At 41.0% G+C, this 17,104-nt stretch overlaps 1 protein-coding gene across 1 annotated transcript in view; it reads left to right on the top strand.

Annotated features, from left to right (window-relative positions):
* The window catches only part of IPCEF1 (interaction protein for cytohesin exchange factors 1), a gene marked incomplete at its 3' end in the record, with an annotated part of 83,559 nt that overhangs the window by 45,690 nt on the left and 20,765 nt on the right, over positions 1-17,104 (top strand). Inside the window, exons 6-8 of the mRNA XM_080941979.1 lie at positions 1,042-1,100; positions 3,039-3,127; positions 11,990-12,362. Of these exons, the coding sequence (XP_080798105.1) occupies positions 1,042-1,100; positions 3,039-3,127; positions 11,990-12,362 (521 nt within the window). The remainder of the gene's footprint in view (positions 1-1,041; positions 1,101-3,038; positions 3,128-11,989; positions 12,363-17,104) is intronic.

Here is a 17,104-nt window from a genome sequence, read left to right as displayed (position 1 = left end):
ATTTGAAAGCACAAACAGAAAACCAGAAAGACTTGGGAAATAGTCCCCTAGCTCGCCACTGTACCCAAAGGTCATTTTCCCTTCAAATATTAGGTTGCGTACAGGAGAATATGAAGCAGGCATGCCTTGTTTCTTATTTTTAAGTATTTTTATTTTTATAATATGTTCCTATCTGAAATCTTGAGGAGGCATGGCAGTGACCTAGAATTAAAAACAGAGTTTGAGTTTATTGAGATTTGTCTAAACGTATTACACACCTGATGTGTAATCAATAGGAAACAAATCAACACACTGCTAGTTTTTACCCTCCACGTAGAGTTTAGAACTTAGACATTTCCACCATTTTGTGATCTCTCCGTGTTCTAGTCAGACCGTCTGCTGAACGATGCAAACCCTTTTCTGACTTAAGAATGGATGCTATGGACATTTTTTTTTCTGAAATCAATTGGAATTATTAAAATGATAGATGGTTCAAATGTTCTGTAGGTAAATAGCTTCCCAGGCAAACCCGATGCCTTGAACTTAACACCTAGAAGCCACGTACAGGAATAAAGATAGACCTGAGTCCCGAAAGTTGTCTCCTGGCTTTCACACATATAATGAACATGTATATATATATATACACACATATATGTATGTATGTATATGTATATATGTGTATGTATGTATATATTTTTGATGTCAAGTGACTGAATTTGATGACCCAGTAGCTTGATGATGACCAAAGGCTTAAAATACCTAATTCCTAAAGAAAACATTTTTGCTCATATAGTTAGAATATCTTAGCTTCCTTCCTTAACCACTGGATAAAAGCTCACCCCATTTCTCTCATAGTGTAGACCCTTGGAAAGCCAACTATTGTGAAACCAGAACTCTTAGGTCTCCATGTCTCAAACTCATGATGCTTTGGGAAATACTCAGTGTAGAATTAGGACTGAATTTTATGCAAAGCCTGATGCCAGAAGGAGCCTCAGTGTCTAAGGGGAGTGGATCAGGGGCCCAGCTGACTGTTCAAACATTCACTTTCCTCTTGAATCTTAGGTGGTTAAACAAACTTGGATTTGCTGTGACCCACCAGGAATCCACTACAAAGGATGAGGGTAAGTCCTACTTTATATTTCTGAAATTTTATCAAGAATATTAAGCTAGAACAAATCAGGGTGAGGAGACAACTTGAGGTTCTATGTGTAGGCACATCCCGGGGAAACACAGTTTGGCATTTGAAATGATCTCAAAGGTACTGAAAACCATCTACACAGCCTCAGCATGGGGCCTGGTTTCCCATGCCAGCTCGAAGTGATTTCACACTTCACCCACACCTGAGCAGCTGCAGGCTTCACCGAGACTCCAACAATTGCCAATGCAAGTGCGTGGTGCCCTCCTTACAGAGTTCTTACTCATGGGCCCGTGTGTGTCACGGTCTAGTCAGATAAATTTCACCCTACCATTTCCGATGACAGTTTAACTTTTCCACCAGCTCGGGGCTGATATCAGTTACCTTAAAATTATTCTCTGAGCCTGAAGACCAGGCTGAGAGACATACCATCCCTCCCTGCCCCCCATATCTTTTTTGGGGTGCCCAAGCCACAGGCACATACATCTTCATGTTATTTAGTCATTAGTGTGGAGAATAGAGGTTGCAGGTGCTGGGGCCACTGACAGATTCTGGTGCTGAGATGCTGAGATTAAGGGACACTCAGGGACTGTAAGGAGATCTTAACTTTAGAAAGGGAAATGTGGCAAATTTGAACCAATAAGGAGAGTTTATTACAATGCTGCGAAATTGCCATCGAACCACTTTGGTGGTTCTCTTTCCTGTAAGGCCAGCATCCATTGTTATCAACAATACAAGATAGACCTGTATGGGAGACTCCGTTTTAAATTAATTAATTAATTAATTAACATTACATCCCGATTGCAGCCTCCCTCCTCCTGGTCCCCATTCATGTACCCTCTCCCCCATACCCCCTCTTTTTCTCCTCTGAGAAGGGGGAGTCCCCCCTGTGTGTCACCCCCCCTCCACCCGCACATCAAGTCACTGCTGGACTAGACACATCCTCTCCCACTGAGGCCAGACAAGGTGGCCTAGTTAAGAGAACAGGATCCAAAGGCAGGCAACAGATTCAGGGGTAGTAACCCCTCCAGTTGTTGGGGGACTGGCATGAAGACCAAGCTTCACATCTGCTACATATGTGCAGGGAAGGGGCGGGGGTAGGTCTAGCCCATACTTGTTCTTTGGTTGGTGGTTCAGTATCTGGGAGCCCCCACACCAAGTGTCCATGTTAGTTGACTATATTGTGTGTGTGTGTGTGTGTGTGTGTGTGTGTGTGTGTGTGTGTGTGTGTGTGTGTAGACCCTATCTCCTGCTGGTCCTTCAGTCCTTCCCACAATTCCTCCAAGACTCCCAAGCTCTGTCTAGTGTTTGGTTGTGGGTCTCTGTATCTGTTTCCCTCCGCTGCTGGGTGTCGCTCTTTGAGGACCATTACGGGCTTATTCCACTCTGGTTTTTAAAGACCTCGTGTGATACTGCCTTTAAGGCTCCAAAGCATCTTCCAGCATCTCCCTAGGGGATCTCCATTTTTATGGTTCAGCCCCTATGCTCAGCCCGGTCCCTCCTCTCGCTGTTTGGGTACCAGGCATGAGTGAATTATTGGTCAGACTTGACTCCCAAGGCTGAGTCCCATCTTCATCACTGAGTGTGTTATAATGACACATTTTGAAGGTATTTTTAATTTTTTTTCTGAGTTATAACAGCCCCTGTCTTGCATGCTAGATGCTCTCTGGCAACAGAAGCCACCCTGGGGACTACTTGCTTCTCCTAATCTTTACATTTCTTTTCAACAGGTAGCACCCTAGAATTCTTGCTTTCTACTTCCTTTAGTATAGTTTTTTTTTTTTTTTTTTTTTTTTTTGGATGCTTGCCTTTTGAATTAGATTGCCATTACAATAGGCAGGTGGAAAGGAAAGACCTTTGCTCATTCATTGCGGGATAAAGGATGGGAGCCCTGAAACCTGAAGCATCTTCCTTCCGGTTTTAGAATGTTACAGTGAGAGCGAGCAGGAAGATCCTGAAATAGCCGTGGAGACACCACCCCCTCCGTACGCGTCTGCAACTTCCTCTCCTGTGGTACGTGTAGATGTGAGTAGTCTGTTGGTCACTAATCCTTTGTGTGGTTGTCCCTCCTCCCAATCATACACAGACTACCTACCTTGGCTAAAACATTTTTCTTATTATCGTCTAAGAATGGACAAATTTAAGGCGTCTCCCAAAGAGCAAGTGGAATTCTCGGGCTGCTGACTCAGGGCACTGACTTCTCCATAGCAACCCACTGGGATGACAATCTGATGGATTTGCTAATAACCCACAGATGGACTGGATCGCACTCAGAGGATGCATGGAGGTGTAAAGGGCTTTTGAATGGCAGGCTGACGCCTGCAGAGGCTCATTTGGCAGTACCCTATTCTCAGAAGGAATGTCAAGTGCCTTGCCTGGATGCTCATGATGCAAGATAAACTTTAAAGGGTTATTAAATATGAAAAGCAAAACAATCAGCCAGACTAGACATCAGCTGGGGTCAGCTCAATAAGACCAACTGACAATAGAGTGATGTGGTATGTTTCCAAACAGTCCAAGCTGCATCCTAAGCTTTGGAAGGTCAGGTCTTCATAGGTGCCAAGACTTTGGAGAGTTACTTTGTGTTTGGATGTATGGATGTAGATTCTCTGCAAGGGTCATTGAGTATATAGATGTTAAAAAATGAATTAATAATAGATCACTAATGATATTGTTTCAGGTTAAATGGCTGAACTCAGGACCTCCTGCATGCTAACATGTGCTTTACATCCGACCCACACCACCAGGCAAACTTATAGTTTTATGTTTATCATGTGCCTGTTACTTTAAACACATGAGCATTTAATCCTCAGACAACCTTGAGAGACATTAGTGTTTTATTTGCTTTCTACTGATTGCTAGCGAGGCCAAACCCCTTTCCTTGGTTAGAACCATTTGTATTTTCTCTTGGTGTCTGTTAGATGTCTTTAGTTTTGCCTTTTCTTCCTCTTCCTCGTTCTTGGTGATTGGTGGTATTTTCAGGTTGTGACTATCTGACTGTCTATATTGGAAACAGCATGTGTTTGCTGTGCATGCTTGTCAGCTAAAGGGGAGCTGTTCCCATTTTATTTATTTATTTAAAGACACTTTCATGGCTTCTTTTAATAAATGACAGTTCATGAGTTTTAATGGGTCAGATTTATCCATCACTTTTATTGGACCTACTATCTGTTTATTTATTTTATTTCTGGTTTTCTGAATTGCTTCCCAAGGCCATAAGGAAGTTGGTCTTGCTGTTTTTGTTTCTTGACAGAGGAAGCCTGTTTGGAACTATACCATGACACGTGACTATCCGCAGATCTGAAGTCTAGCACTGCACGTTTAAACATGAGAGACTTATGAGACCTGAAAGTTAGGTTAATAAATTTAGAAAATCTTTACTTTTCCCCCCAATTCAGGAATGAATTTCCCTGTCTTTTTTGAGGCAGCGTCTCAAGTGACCCAAGCTGGCCTTTAACTTTCTGCATAGCCAGCAATGCTCTTAGACCTTTTGTCTCTATTCACATCCCCTCCCCCAATTATGATTACTGTAACAGCAGGTATACACCACCGTACTTGGCTTTCATGTAGTGCTGTGGATTGAACCCAGGACAAGCACACTACCAATTGAACTGCCTACTTAGCTCTTAAATGTTGTTTCCAAACAAGTTGTAAGTCTTTTGATAGGTATTTTCTAAAGTAATACGTGATAAAATTGTCATGTAAATGTTGACTTGGTTAGTGTTTTGTCAACTTTATACAAGCTATTGTTATCTGAGAAGAGAATGTCTATCTAAGAAAATACATATATCAGATACCCTGCAGGCAAGTTTGTGGAGGCATTTTGTTGATCAGTGATTGATATGGGAGGGCCCAGTCCACTGTGGGTGGTACCATCCCTAGGCAGATAGATAGTCTAGGTAATATAAAAAATGCTGAACAAGCCATGGAGAACAAGTCCAACAGTTTTGTTCCTTTGTGGCCTTTGCTCCAGTTTCTGCTTCTAGGTTTCTGCTTTGAGTTCTTTCTTTGGCTTCTCCTGATGATGACTGTCCAGCCAAACAAACTGTGCCCAAGTTGTCATTGGTCATGGTGTTTATTGCAGCAGCCAAAAGCAAACTAGGACAAATGGTGAACAGTTAGATGTTTTCCCCTAGTAACAGAGTACATTCCTTCTGCTCACATATTTCCCAGGCAGACTTTGTTTTTGTTTTCTCTTGTTTCTGAAAAAACAGACATATAAGACACTTGGTTAAAATAACACTAGGCTTTCTATTTAAACAAATGAAGTGAAAGAAAAAAAAATTCTGGGTAACTTTCATCCAGGGCATAAATCAAGTTATTGTTTCATTCGGTATGTTATAGGCTAGCCATGGTCAGATACAGAAGCCTAGGGTATCGATACAATTTTTACAAGATTTTATTTTTAACAGTTGGGCAATAACTTTTTATTTCATAAAGTTGAACTGGATATAATAAAAATAATATTATTCTGGAGAGTTGTCTCAAAAACTTTCAAAGTTTGGAATAATTAGGTCAATGTCTAGCTCTTCATACCACTAGACAGTAAAGATAATTTTAATTTTCAGTACCCAAGAGTTTGGACTTGTGGTTCTAGTGCCAAATCTCAATGGGCTGAATTCCTCACTGTAGGAGCTCAAATGAGGGAAGAACAGAATCCGAAACTATTCTTCTCAACTGAAGACCTCACAGGAACAACAGTGGGCGGGATCCACTCTCTGCCTTGTCTGGGGCTAGCACATTCACACTAAGGTCAACCCCAACTGTCATTCTTTAGGAGTCAACCTTATATTTCCATAAGGGAACCCAGGGCTCACTGAGACCCTAGGCTGGCTAGCTAGCAAGATCCAGAGAGTCTCCCTTTGCTGGCGTTATTTATGCTTGCCTGCCACCATGCCCAGCGTTTTACGTGGGTGCTAGATTTCTGAGTTCAGATCCTTGAACTTGAGCGGCAAGTGCTTTGTTCAGGAACAATGTCACCAGCCACAGCATGACCTGATTCTTAAAAAAATGATAGTCTCCCCCCCACCCCAGGCTTATTTAAAAGGCTTAAAAATAGACAGAGGTTCTTTACATTTCATTGTGAAAGATACCTTGTAGGTGTTATCATTCAAATTTCTTCAATTCCTCAAAGAGTATAAAAGAAACCTCCCTCTCATTTCATGTTTCCCAGCGTCCTCAGTTTCTGTTTTAAGAGCTATTACGACTGATAAAGTTTTCACCGTGTATTTTATTCTTCCAAGTTTAATTTTTTTATTCTTTAATCATTTTTTTTTTTATAGTCCAGTCTTTATTCCTCTACCGATCGGCCCTCTGACTGTTCCTTATCCCATAGCTCCTCCCCCATCTCTAACAGAGTGGCCCCATCCCTTGACCTGGACCCCACCATACCTCCTTATACCCTGAGGCCTTCAGTCTCTTGAGGATTAGGTGTATTTTCTCTTATTGAGTTAAGACCTGGCAGTCCTTTGCTGAATATGTGTTGGGGGCCTCATATCAGCTGGTGTAGGCTGCCTGGTTGGTGGTCCAGTGTCTGAGAGACCTAAGGGGTCCACATTAGTCGAGACTTCTGGTCTACTTATATGTCTCATAACCTGCTTTGTTAACGCCGATTGACTTAAAAACCTACCCCTTTTTCAGGTCTTGGGACCCATCAATGAATGGTTCATATTCTCTATGGGATGTAAGGACCTGTTCATAGAGATAGATGCAGATGGCCATCGTAGTTGGTGGTCTACAGTGGCAGACGCAGAGAAGGATGGGCGAGGAGACTAGGGAGCGGGAGGTAGAGAGTGGGCTGTGGCACCCGCTTGGAGGCATGGATGATCAGAATGGGTCCCATACAGCTTAAATCTGAGGAAAGGTGGGCCAAAGAAGCACTTTAGGTGAGAAGGAATTTTCCACTAGAGAAAACAGAGATCTCATTGGTGAGAATCGAGGCCCAGATGTCCCCCGAGCCGGAGCATATGAGTTTGAAGACCTAGAGGAAGTGGTAGCCTTCCTCTATGGGGCTTGTGGTCCAGCTAAGGCTTTTGATGCTGTATTCTGGGTGATTAGGGTGCAGTCAGATAGGAGCAGAAGGTATGGAAGAAACAGTTCATCAGGAAGAGGCTTTCTGGGCCAGCGCTCAGGCCCTTGGGGAAATGAGATGCCCGGGACTTGATTTGTGCTCGGAATGTAGACCACCAAGAGTTGGATCGGATATGAAGGGGAATAAACATTTATCACTCCAGCTTCAGGCAGCTCAGGCAGATTATTTTAACAGAATGTCGGGCCTCACAGTTCGATGTGTTTTCCGAAGAACAATTCCTTTATGTCTCCCAGAATGTTGAAACAAGCTATCTAAAGCAAACCAAAGTAGCAGGAAGTAAAAATAATCTCTGAAAAGAGGCGCACTGGGCAGGGGTAGGAGAGGAAGTTAAAGACGGAACAAACAAGAGCAGGGTAATTTTAGAAATACAGATCTCATTTAAACAGGCTATGGCTTGAATAGCTGTCTGCCAAATGGCATTGGCCAACAGTCACTGTGTAAAATGGTACAATGCTTGCAAGTGGGTAATTGTAGTAAGACTTACTGGTGAATATAAATAATATATAATTCTAAACCTATGATCTCTCTCTCTCTCTCTCTCTACAGACACACACACACACACACACACACACACACACACACACACACACACACACACACAGGTACATACACACATGCAAAAGAAACAGGGGTAAAGAAAAACCATCTTTCTACTCGGGATATAAAGGACTGTAAGCTTTATGTTCAGAAAGCGAACCGATTTTCAAACTTTGCTAAAACTCAGTATTGCATATTTTTGTCTCTTGCTTTAACAGTTCATTTTCACAGCCAGCTAGCATGGCGGCTCTCCCACTACCTCTTCCTGTCTTCTCTCACTGGCCAACTCCAACCTCCTCATTAGCTCTTGCCTGAGTCCTTGAAACAACAGGCTCTTTCTTTCCCTGTTTCTAGTCTGCGTGTTCTTTTAAATGTCCCTCAAACAGTGCTCTTAGTGATACTGATTTGCCCGGAGCTCACCACGTAGAGCAGGTTGGCCTTGAACTCACAGAGCTCTGGCTACCCCTTCCTCCCAAGTGCTAAGATTTAAGACATAAACTACCACCCCTGGCCCTGACATGATCTTGATTCCCGGAAGCCACAGTTGAAGAGAACCAACTCCAGGAAGTTGTCCTCTGCTCTCCATAGGCTTGCTATGGTGTGTGCCTTCTTTCTCTGTTCCACACATGTGTGCCCACATGCACACATAGATACATAGAAACACACACAGGCACACACACACACACACACACACACACACACTAATAATTTAAATTAAGTAAAGAAATCAGTATATGTCGTTCCTTTTCTATCATTTGGTTGTCACATTTAATCTTGTTATTCTTCTGTTTTCTTTTGCACCATACCCCGACTAATGCTGCTAAGACTTGTGCTGAATTGTTTCTTCCTAATTACCAGCTTTCAGTGTTTGTTTTCAATTACTTTTCATCTTGTTGAACTTGTGTTTCGAGCACATTTTCTTTCAAAAAGGACATTAGTGGCAAAGTAGCATTTTAATTAAAATTCTCCAACAATAAAAACACCGTGCAGAAAAAAAATGAGAAAAATCAATTTCAATATTTAAATTTAATCAAGTCAGTCAGTTATTTAGTGAGATATTTCAGTAGAAAAGGTGCTCGCCACCAAGCCTGAAAACTCGAGTTTAGTCTCAGACACTCACAGACTCACATGATAGAAAGAAGGAATCATTTCCCATAATAATTGTTCTCTAACCTGTGTGTGTGTGTGTGTGCTCGCACACGCGCGTGGGCATGCACCCACAGCATGCTCACAGAGACATAAATATAATAAGTAAAAACTACAACCATTAATACAGCTTTAATTCTATGATGGAGAACATTTCAAACTCATTCAGAAACAAATGAAATCATATCTTGTTAACAATTCCCTAGGTAAAGTGAGCCCTGTTGCTTAAGTTCATGAACATCTACCATGTCTGTCTGACTCTAATAGTTCTCTATTCTGAAGTTTGCCATCCTATTCAGCAAGTGGATGGAGATGTGAGGAAGCTCTTCAGTACGGGACTAAACTACCATGCTGAGATTTCCTTCGCCAAGTTGCTTCTCTGATCCATTCTTTCCTGGCACGAATTTATTATCAACTATGTGTTCGGCACAGATGCAAGAAAAAAATGGAGGTGTAAAAAGGACTAAAAACAGCCTGCTTTCAAGTAGCTCATACACACACACACACACACACACACACACACACACACACACACACATGATTTAGAAGTCAATCAATAGTGGCAATAGAAGTTAAAAAAAAAAAAAAGCTATTCATTTGGTACTGTAGAAGGCAGCATGAGGTATAGTGACCTCAACAGCCTGGCACCGCTAGGAAGGTTCTTACAGGACCAGGCATGTGACCTGACTATGAAGGGGAGACCCGTTAGTCAGACAGAGTTGCGGGGCGTAAAGAAGGTGGACCTATAGCTTTCTGCTTTTATTTCCTTTGCTCTTTTATAAGTATAGTATATAAACAATTTACAGAAGGCCAGGATTCTGTGCCTGGTGTTGGCTACTGGGAGCTGCTGGAACATGGCCTTTCCTTTCTCTGTTTTCCAATTTCCCTGGTTCTTTTCATTGTTTATTTATTGTTTTTGTCTCATTATTCACACACACACACACACACACACACACACACACACACACACACACACACACAATCTAGGGCAGTGTCCCTTAACAAAGGGACACTGATCGAATGGAAGGCAAGCTTCATCAAAACAGTTCACTATAGAATGCAAGGACCGGAGCATCCTGCGTGTTTTTGTTATTTGTTATTTTGTATATTCATCTAATGGGCAAAATAGCCCTCCTGCACTTATCTGGAGAAGGGAGGGTCTGCATGTTCCTCTCCTAGAGAATTAGGATTTCTGAATCTTTGATCTCTTAGTTGTTAATTGGTCTAAGGTGACTTAAGGTAAGGCAGCTGCCAAGCTGTTGGGCGCTCTGCTGAATGCAATGTTTCCATTTCATTTCCTATCTGATTAGGCATTTTAATGGCTTGTTAATATCCAGAGTAGGTTTGCTTCTGAAGAGATGGGCTGTGGCCATTGTGTTCACTGTGAAAATAGAAACACATGAGTTTAGATCCCGAGTGAACGTTGTGTAGATACGGTGGCTTGCCTGTAATTCCAGCTGGAAGGGGGAGACAGGATTCTCAGAGCAGCCTTGGAAGACTCCCCATAAGGTGAGCTCTGGGCCCTATTGAGAAATTGTGTCTCTATGAGAGGGATAGAGAGAGAGTGAGGATAATTCCCAACATCATCTTCAGGTTTCAAGGAGTGCCTGTGGAAACACATTAGACACAAGCACAACACGTGCACATACATATATAAATGGGATACAGCAGATTTATTGGTAATTTAGTGGCCTATGTTCACCAAGGATCCAAGTAGACACATAATAGTTAGGAGCAATTCTTCCCATTAGAAGTTCAGATCGCTGAAAATTCATAGTGCCGCTGTGGATTGAGATTCAGGTAAGCATTCTGATGTGGCTACCATGTTGCAGATGTCTTGAAGAGGACCCACATGTTTTCTTTGGTTTTCTCTTTTTAATGATCTCCATCTTGTCTAATGGACAGGGCTAGCCCATAGATGACAACGTGAAGCAGAACCGTGGGCTACCTTCTGTCTTATGCAATGGGAGATATAGGGCAGCCCAGGACACAATGAATACAGATGTTTGGATTTTACTGATAAATAATGTTAAAAGGGGAAGGCATTGCTGAATCTTTCCTTTGGTGTAGATAACATCAAAAGTGTAAATGTTCCTGAAATGGCACGTATAAATATTGACATTTGTCAAGTCTCAGAATACTGCACCATCAAAACGTAACTAATATGAAATCCCAGCATAAATGGTGTCTGCCCTGAGAGAATATCCTTAGTGGTGATGTGGCCTTAGTCCTAGGTCTGTGGGCTGGTGGAATGTCCTTCAGGGGGATTATTTGCCCTCGGAGAGCATGCTGGGACACTGCTGTCAGAGAATCCCATAGAAACCTACTTATCGCCATCCACGGAGTAGCCCTGGCTTCTTGCTCATGAATTCAGAGATTATAAATACGTTCTCATCTTGCTCAGTGTGAAACTATATTAAAGTTGTGAGTGGTTGGGGCTGGCAAGATGGCCCCATAGGTACGGATGCTTGCCTTCATGCTCCATGGAATCTATACAAGGCAAGGAGAAAAGGGACTCTTGATCTCTAACACATGCTGTGGCATCTGGACTCCCCCATTCCAGTCAAAAAATAATAACCCTGAAAAAAATCTTAATTAAAACTTTTAAAGTGACTTGTATTTAGCTCATTTGTTTAGCCTTGATAGTTATGGATGGACAGACAGTCACCTCTGCTTTCTTTTTATTAATTACCCTCCTGGGTTGTTCTTGCTCCCTTCATTGTGAATCAAAATGGATGATAAGTCATCCTCACAGCCATAAGCATGCTAAAGGATTGTTCTGACATAGTCTTTTAAGTTGTTGGAGAGGCTTAAAGTTTTGAGTAAAAACAAATCTTGCTATGGACATTTTTCGGCTCTTCTACGGTAAACCCGAAATCATGGGAAAGGCTCTTAGAAAACGGTCCTTGGTAACTGTCATACAGAAATGAGTGTCACACATTTTTGACTCCAACATTTTTTTTTTTAAATTCCTGATCACTTTCTGAAATAATTCTGGGCAAATTTGAATAAAAGCAGGACAGAGAGAATGATAATTCATAATGTCTCAATGTCTCTTCTTACCCCTCCCCCTTCCTTCTGATTTTATTTGTGGAAAATAGGCTGCTCGGCGGGCATCTTCTTCTTCACCTAAACGGAGAGAAACGTCATGTTCTTTCTCTTCTCTGGAAAATACAGTAAAGGCACCCAGCCGGTTTTCTTCCTCGGGATCTAAAGAAAGACAGTCCTGGCTTGACATAGTTAACAGCTCGCCTGCTACTGAAGACGTGGGACAACCCCTGACATTGGCTGTATCGGTCCACACACTTGCCTTCTCAGAAGCAAGCAATTGCCGGGCCCCAGAAAACAGCTCCATCACATCAGAAAGTGGTTTTTTGAACTCTTTGTCTAGTGATGACACCTCTTCATTGAATAATAATCAAGACCATCTAACAGTCCCAGACAGAGCTGCTGGATCTAGGATGACAGACAGAGGTAAACCGGGAAATTGCTTACTCTTCTTAGATGGTGAATATCTGTTGGGGCATTATATAACTCTGATATAAAATTGTCACAAAAGATTGTAAACCCATGAATGGAAATTTGATAATTAGTCACATGAACTTTAGCCTCCAGCTTCTTTTGTATAGTTTGCCTGTGGGAGCTCCTGTTACCAGGCCACCAATTCAGTTGCCTGTTGTAAATGTCGCTAACCAAATGCTTTAGACGATGAAGCAGTCAGGCATGTGATCAAATGGAAACTCCCCATACATTTGGGGAAGTCCCTTTATTAGTTCCATAGTTTAATAATTAAGGCCTGGGGATCTGTAGGGTGGATTTATTTTCCTTGGATGTTTCCAGAAGGGTTTAGAGAGGCTATCTTACTGTTTGAAAGGGCCGCTCGGTGCTCTTTCTTTCTCTTTATTTATCTTTATGTGAGTACACTGTAGCTGTCTTCAGATACACCAGAAGAGGGCATCAGATCTCATTATAGTCACCACGTGGTTGCTGGGATTTGAACTCATAACCTGTGGAAGAGCAGTCAGCGCTCCCAACCACTGAGCCATCCCTCCAACTCTGATTGGTGGTCTCTTAAAGGTATCTTTGTGATTGTTGGAAGGCAGATACTTCAGATGCATTTTGGGGGGCAGGGCCTATAATATAGGAGAGGTAATAGCTTATATTCTTGGGAAAGAGTTTTCTCTTGACAGAAGAAATAGTTGTGTGTAGAAATTAATAATGTGTCTTTAAATATTCTGTGATAATTTTCATCTTTGATTCAGGACAAATGTGTTTCTATCATTATCCATTCATGACAAATCTTTTCAAATTGTGCCTCATTCATTGTGTAAAACAAGGTTGTCTGATATGTCAGTGAGCAACTGGAGAACAATGGGTTTGCACTGTAAGTTTTCAGTGTACTGCTAAAAGTTGGCTTGCTAAATTCCTATGCTAATTTGCAGGGGTTCCCCAGTAAGAAGAATGACCATTCTTCTCTACCCTAAGCAGGGAGGGTGTCCTTAAGTTCTCAGGTTTGGGGGCTAGAGAGATAGCTCAGTGGTTTAGAACAATGCTGCTCTTTTGGAGAATCAGTTGCTAGCACCTGAGCTCAAAAACACCTGTACCTCCAGCCCAAGGGATCCATGTACTCCTATGGCCTCTGTTTGTACCCAAATGCATTGTGGGTACACATGCATGTGCATAGATGCACACACAGGCACTCACATACGCATGCACATAGAAAGAGGGGGCATTTGCATATACACAGAAATAGATCATGAAGTAAATACTTTAAAAGTATCAATATTTTAGATATAACATATTAATTTAATTTTTTGTATATGTATATATTTTTATTGGATATATATTTATTTACATTTCAACATTTCAAATGTTACCTCCTTTCCCTGCCCTGACATTCCCCTACACTGGGGCATAGAGCCTTGGAAGGACCAAGGGTTTCTCCTCTGACTGATGCCCAAAAGGCCATCCTCTGCTACATGTGCAGCTGGAGCCATGGGCCATCCATTGGTACTCTTTGGATAGTGGTTTAATCCCTGGGAGCTCTGGTTGGTTGGTATTGTTCTTATGGGGCTGCAAACTCCAACTCCTTCAATTTTTTTCAATTCTTTCTCTAACTACTTCATTAAGGACCTTGTTCTCAGTTCAGTGGTTGGCTGTGAGCATCTGCCTCTATATTTGTCAGGCTCTGGTAGAGCCTCTCAGGAGACAGCTATGCCAGGCTCCTATCAGCATGTACTTCTTGACCTCAGAAATATTGTCTGGATTTGGTGGTTGTATATGGGTTGGATCCCCAGGTGGGGCAGCTTATGGATGGCCTTTCCTTTAAAAGTCTCTGCTCCAAATTTTGGTTTTATATTTCTTCCTGAGAATATTTGTGTTCCTCTTCTAAGAAGGACTGCAGCATCCACATTTTGGTCTTCCTTCTTCTTGAGCTTCATGTGGTCTGTGAATTTTATCTTGGGTATTCCGAGCTTTTGGGATAATATCCAGTAATCAGTGAGTACATGCCATGTGTGTTCTTTTGTGACTGCATTATTTCACTCAAGATGACATTGTCTAGATCCATCCATTTGCCTAAGAATTTTATGAAATCATTGTTTTTAGTAACTGAGTAGTACTCCATTGTGTAAATGTACCATGTTTTCTGTATCCTTTCCTCTGTTGAAGGACATCTGGGTTCTTTCCAGTTTCTGGCTATTATAAGTAAGGCTGCTATGAGAATAATAGTGCATATTTCCTTGTTGTATGTTAGAGCATTTTTGGGTATATGCCCAGGAGTGGTATAGCTGGGTTCTCATGTAGTACTATGTATAAATTTCTGAGGAACCACTAGACTGATTTTTAGAGTGGTTGCACCAGCTTGTAGTCCCATCAACAATGGAGGAGTGTTCCTCTTTTTCCACATCCTCACCAGTATCTGCTGTCACCTGAGTTTTTTATCTTAGCCATTCTGACTGGTGTGAAGTGGAATCTCAGGGTTGTTTTGATTTGCATTTCCCAGATGATTAGGGGTGTTGAACATTTCTTTAGGTGTTTCTCAGCCATTAGATATTCCTCAGTTGAAAATTCTTTGTTTAGCTCTGAACGTCATTTTTAATAGGGTTCTTTGATTCTCTTGAGTCTAAGTTCTTGAGGTCTTTGTATATATTGGATACTAGTCCTCTATCTGATGTAGGAGTAGCAAAGATTTTTTTCCCATTCTGTTGGTTGCCATTTTGTCTTAATGACAGTGTCCTTTGCTTTACAGAAGCTTTGCAATTTTATAAGGTCCCAGTTGTCTATTCTTGATCTTAGAGCATAAGCCATTGGTGTTCTGTTAAGAAAAAAATTCCCAGTGCCCATGTGTTCGAGGATCTTCCCCACTTTCTTTTCTATTAGTTTGAGTGTATCTGGTTTTATGTGGAGGTTCTTGATCCACTTGGTCTTGAGCTTTTTACAGGGCAATAAGAATGAATAAATTTGCAATTTTTTACAATTTTGCAAATTTTTACAAATTTGAAATTTCTTGCCGACAGTTAGACCAACACCATTTCTTGAAAATGCTGTTTTTCCTCCCACTGGATAATTTTAACTTCTTTCTCATAGGTCAAGTGACCATAGGTGTGTGGTTTCATTTCTGAATCTTCAATTCTATTCCATCGATCTACCTTCCTGTCTCTGTACCAATACCATACAGTTTTTATGACTATTGCTCTGTAATACAGCTTAAGGTCAGGGATGGTGATTCCCCCAAAAGTTTTTTTATTATTGAGAATAGTTGTCACTATCCTGGGATTTTTGTTATTCCAAATGAATTTGCAAACTGCTCTTTCTAACTCTATGAATAATTGAGTTGGAATTTTGATGGGGATTGTATTGAATCTGTTTATTGTTTTTGGCAAGATGGCCATTTTTACTATATTAATCCTGCCAATCCATGAGCATGGGAAATCATTTCATCTTCTGAGATTTTCTTCACTTTCTTCCTTTAGAGACTTGAAGTTCTTGTCATGCAGATATTTCACTTGCTTGATTAGAGTTACACCAAGGATTTTTATGTTATTTGGGACTATTATAAAGGGTGTCATTTCCCTAATTTTTTTCTCAGTCTGTTTATCCTTTGAATAGAGGAAGGCTACTGATTTGTTTGACTTAATTTTATATCCACCCACTTTGCTGAAGTTGTTTATCAGCTGTAGGAGTTCTCTGGTGGAATTTTTTGGGCTCACTTATGTATTCTTTCATATCATTTGCAAATAGTGATATTTTGACTTCTTCCTTTCCAATTTGTATCCCTTTGATCTCCTTTTTTGTCTAATTCTCTGACTAGGACTTCTAGTACAATATTGAATAGGTAGGGTATCATGGTTTAGTTTCTGGTTTTAGTGGGATTGCTTCAAGTTTCTCCCCATTTATTTTGATATTGACTACTGGTTTGCTGTATATTGATTTTACTATGTTTAGGTATGGGTCTTAAATTTCTGATCTTTCCAAGACTTTTAACATGAAGGGGTGTTGAATTTTGTCAACTGCTTTCTCAGCATTTAATGAAATGACCATTTCCCCCTCCCCTTTGAGTTTGTTTATATAATAGATTACATTGATAGATTTCCATATATTGAACCAAACCTGCATCCCTGGAATAAACCCTACTTGATCATGATGGATCATGATGGATCATGATAGTTTTGATGTGTTGTTGGGTTCAGTTTGCGAGAAATTTATTGAGCATTTTTGCATCATTATTCACATGGAAAATTGGTCTGAAGTTTTTTTTTTCTTTATGTTTTTTGTGTGGTTTATGTATAAGCATAATTCTGGCTTCATAGAACAAATTGGATAGTGTTTCTTCTGTTTCTATTTTGTGGAATAGTTTGGAGAGTATTGGTTTTAGGTCTTCTATGAAGGTCTGATAGAATTGTGCAGTAAAGCCATCAGGTCCTGGGCTTTTTTGGTTGGGAGACTTTTGATGACTGCTTCTATTATGGGGCAGTTTAGATGGTTTATCTGATCCTGATTTAACTTTGGTACCTGGTATCTGTCTAGAAATCTGACCATTTCCTCTAGATTGATTTTTCAGTTTTATTGAGTAGGATCTGATGATTTTTTTTTTCTGCCCAGAGTCTTCTAGCTTTCTTAGTCTCTGTTGAGAACTCTGGTATGATTCTGATAGGTTTGCCTTTGTATTACTTGACCTTTTTCCCTTACAGCTTTTAATATTCTTTCTTTGTTTT

This window comes from Micromys minutus (assembly GCF_963924665.1).
Source record: "Micromys minutus genome assembly, chromosome: 30".
Classification (NCBI taxonomy): domain Eukaryota; kingdom Metazoa; phylum Chordata; class Mammalia; order Rodentia; family Muridae; genus Micromys; species Micromys minutus.
Note: the sequence above shows the minus strand (reverse complement) of the source record. Positions and strands in the feature narration are given on the sequence as shown.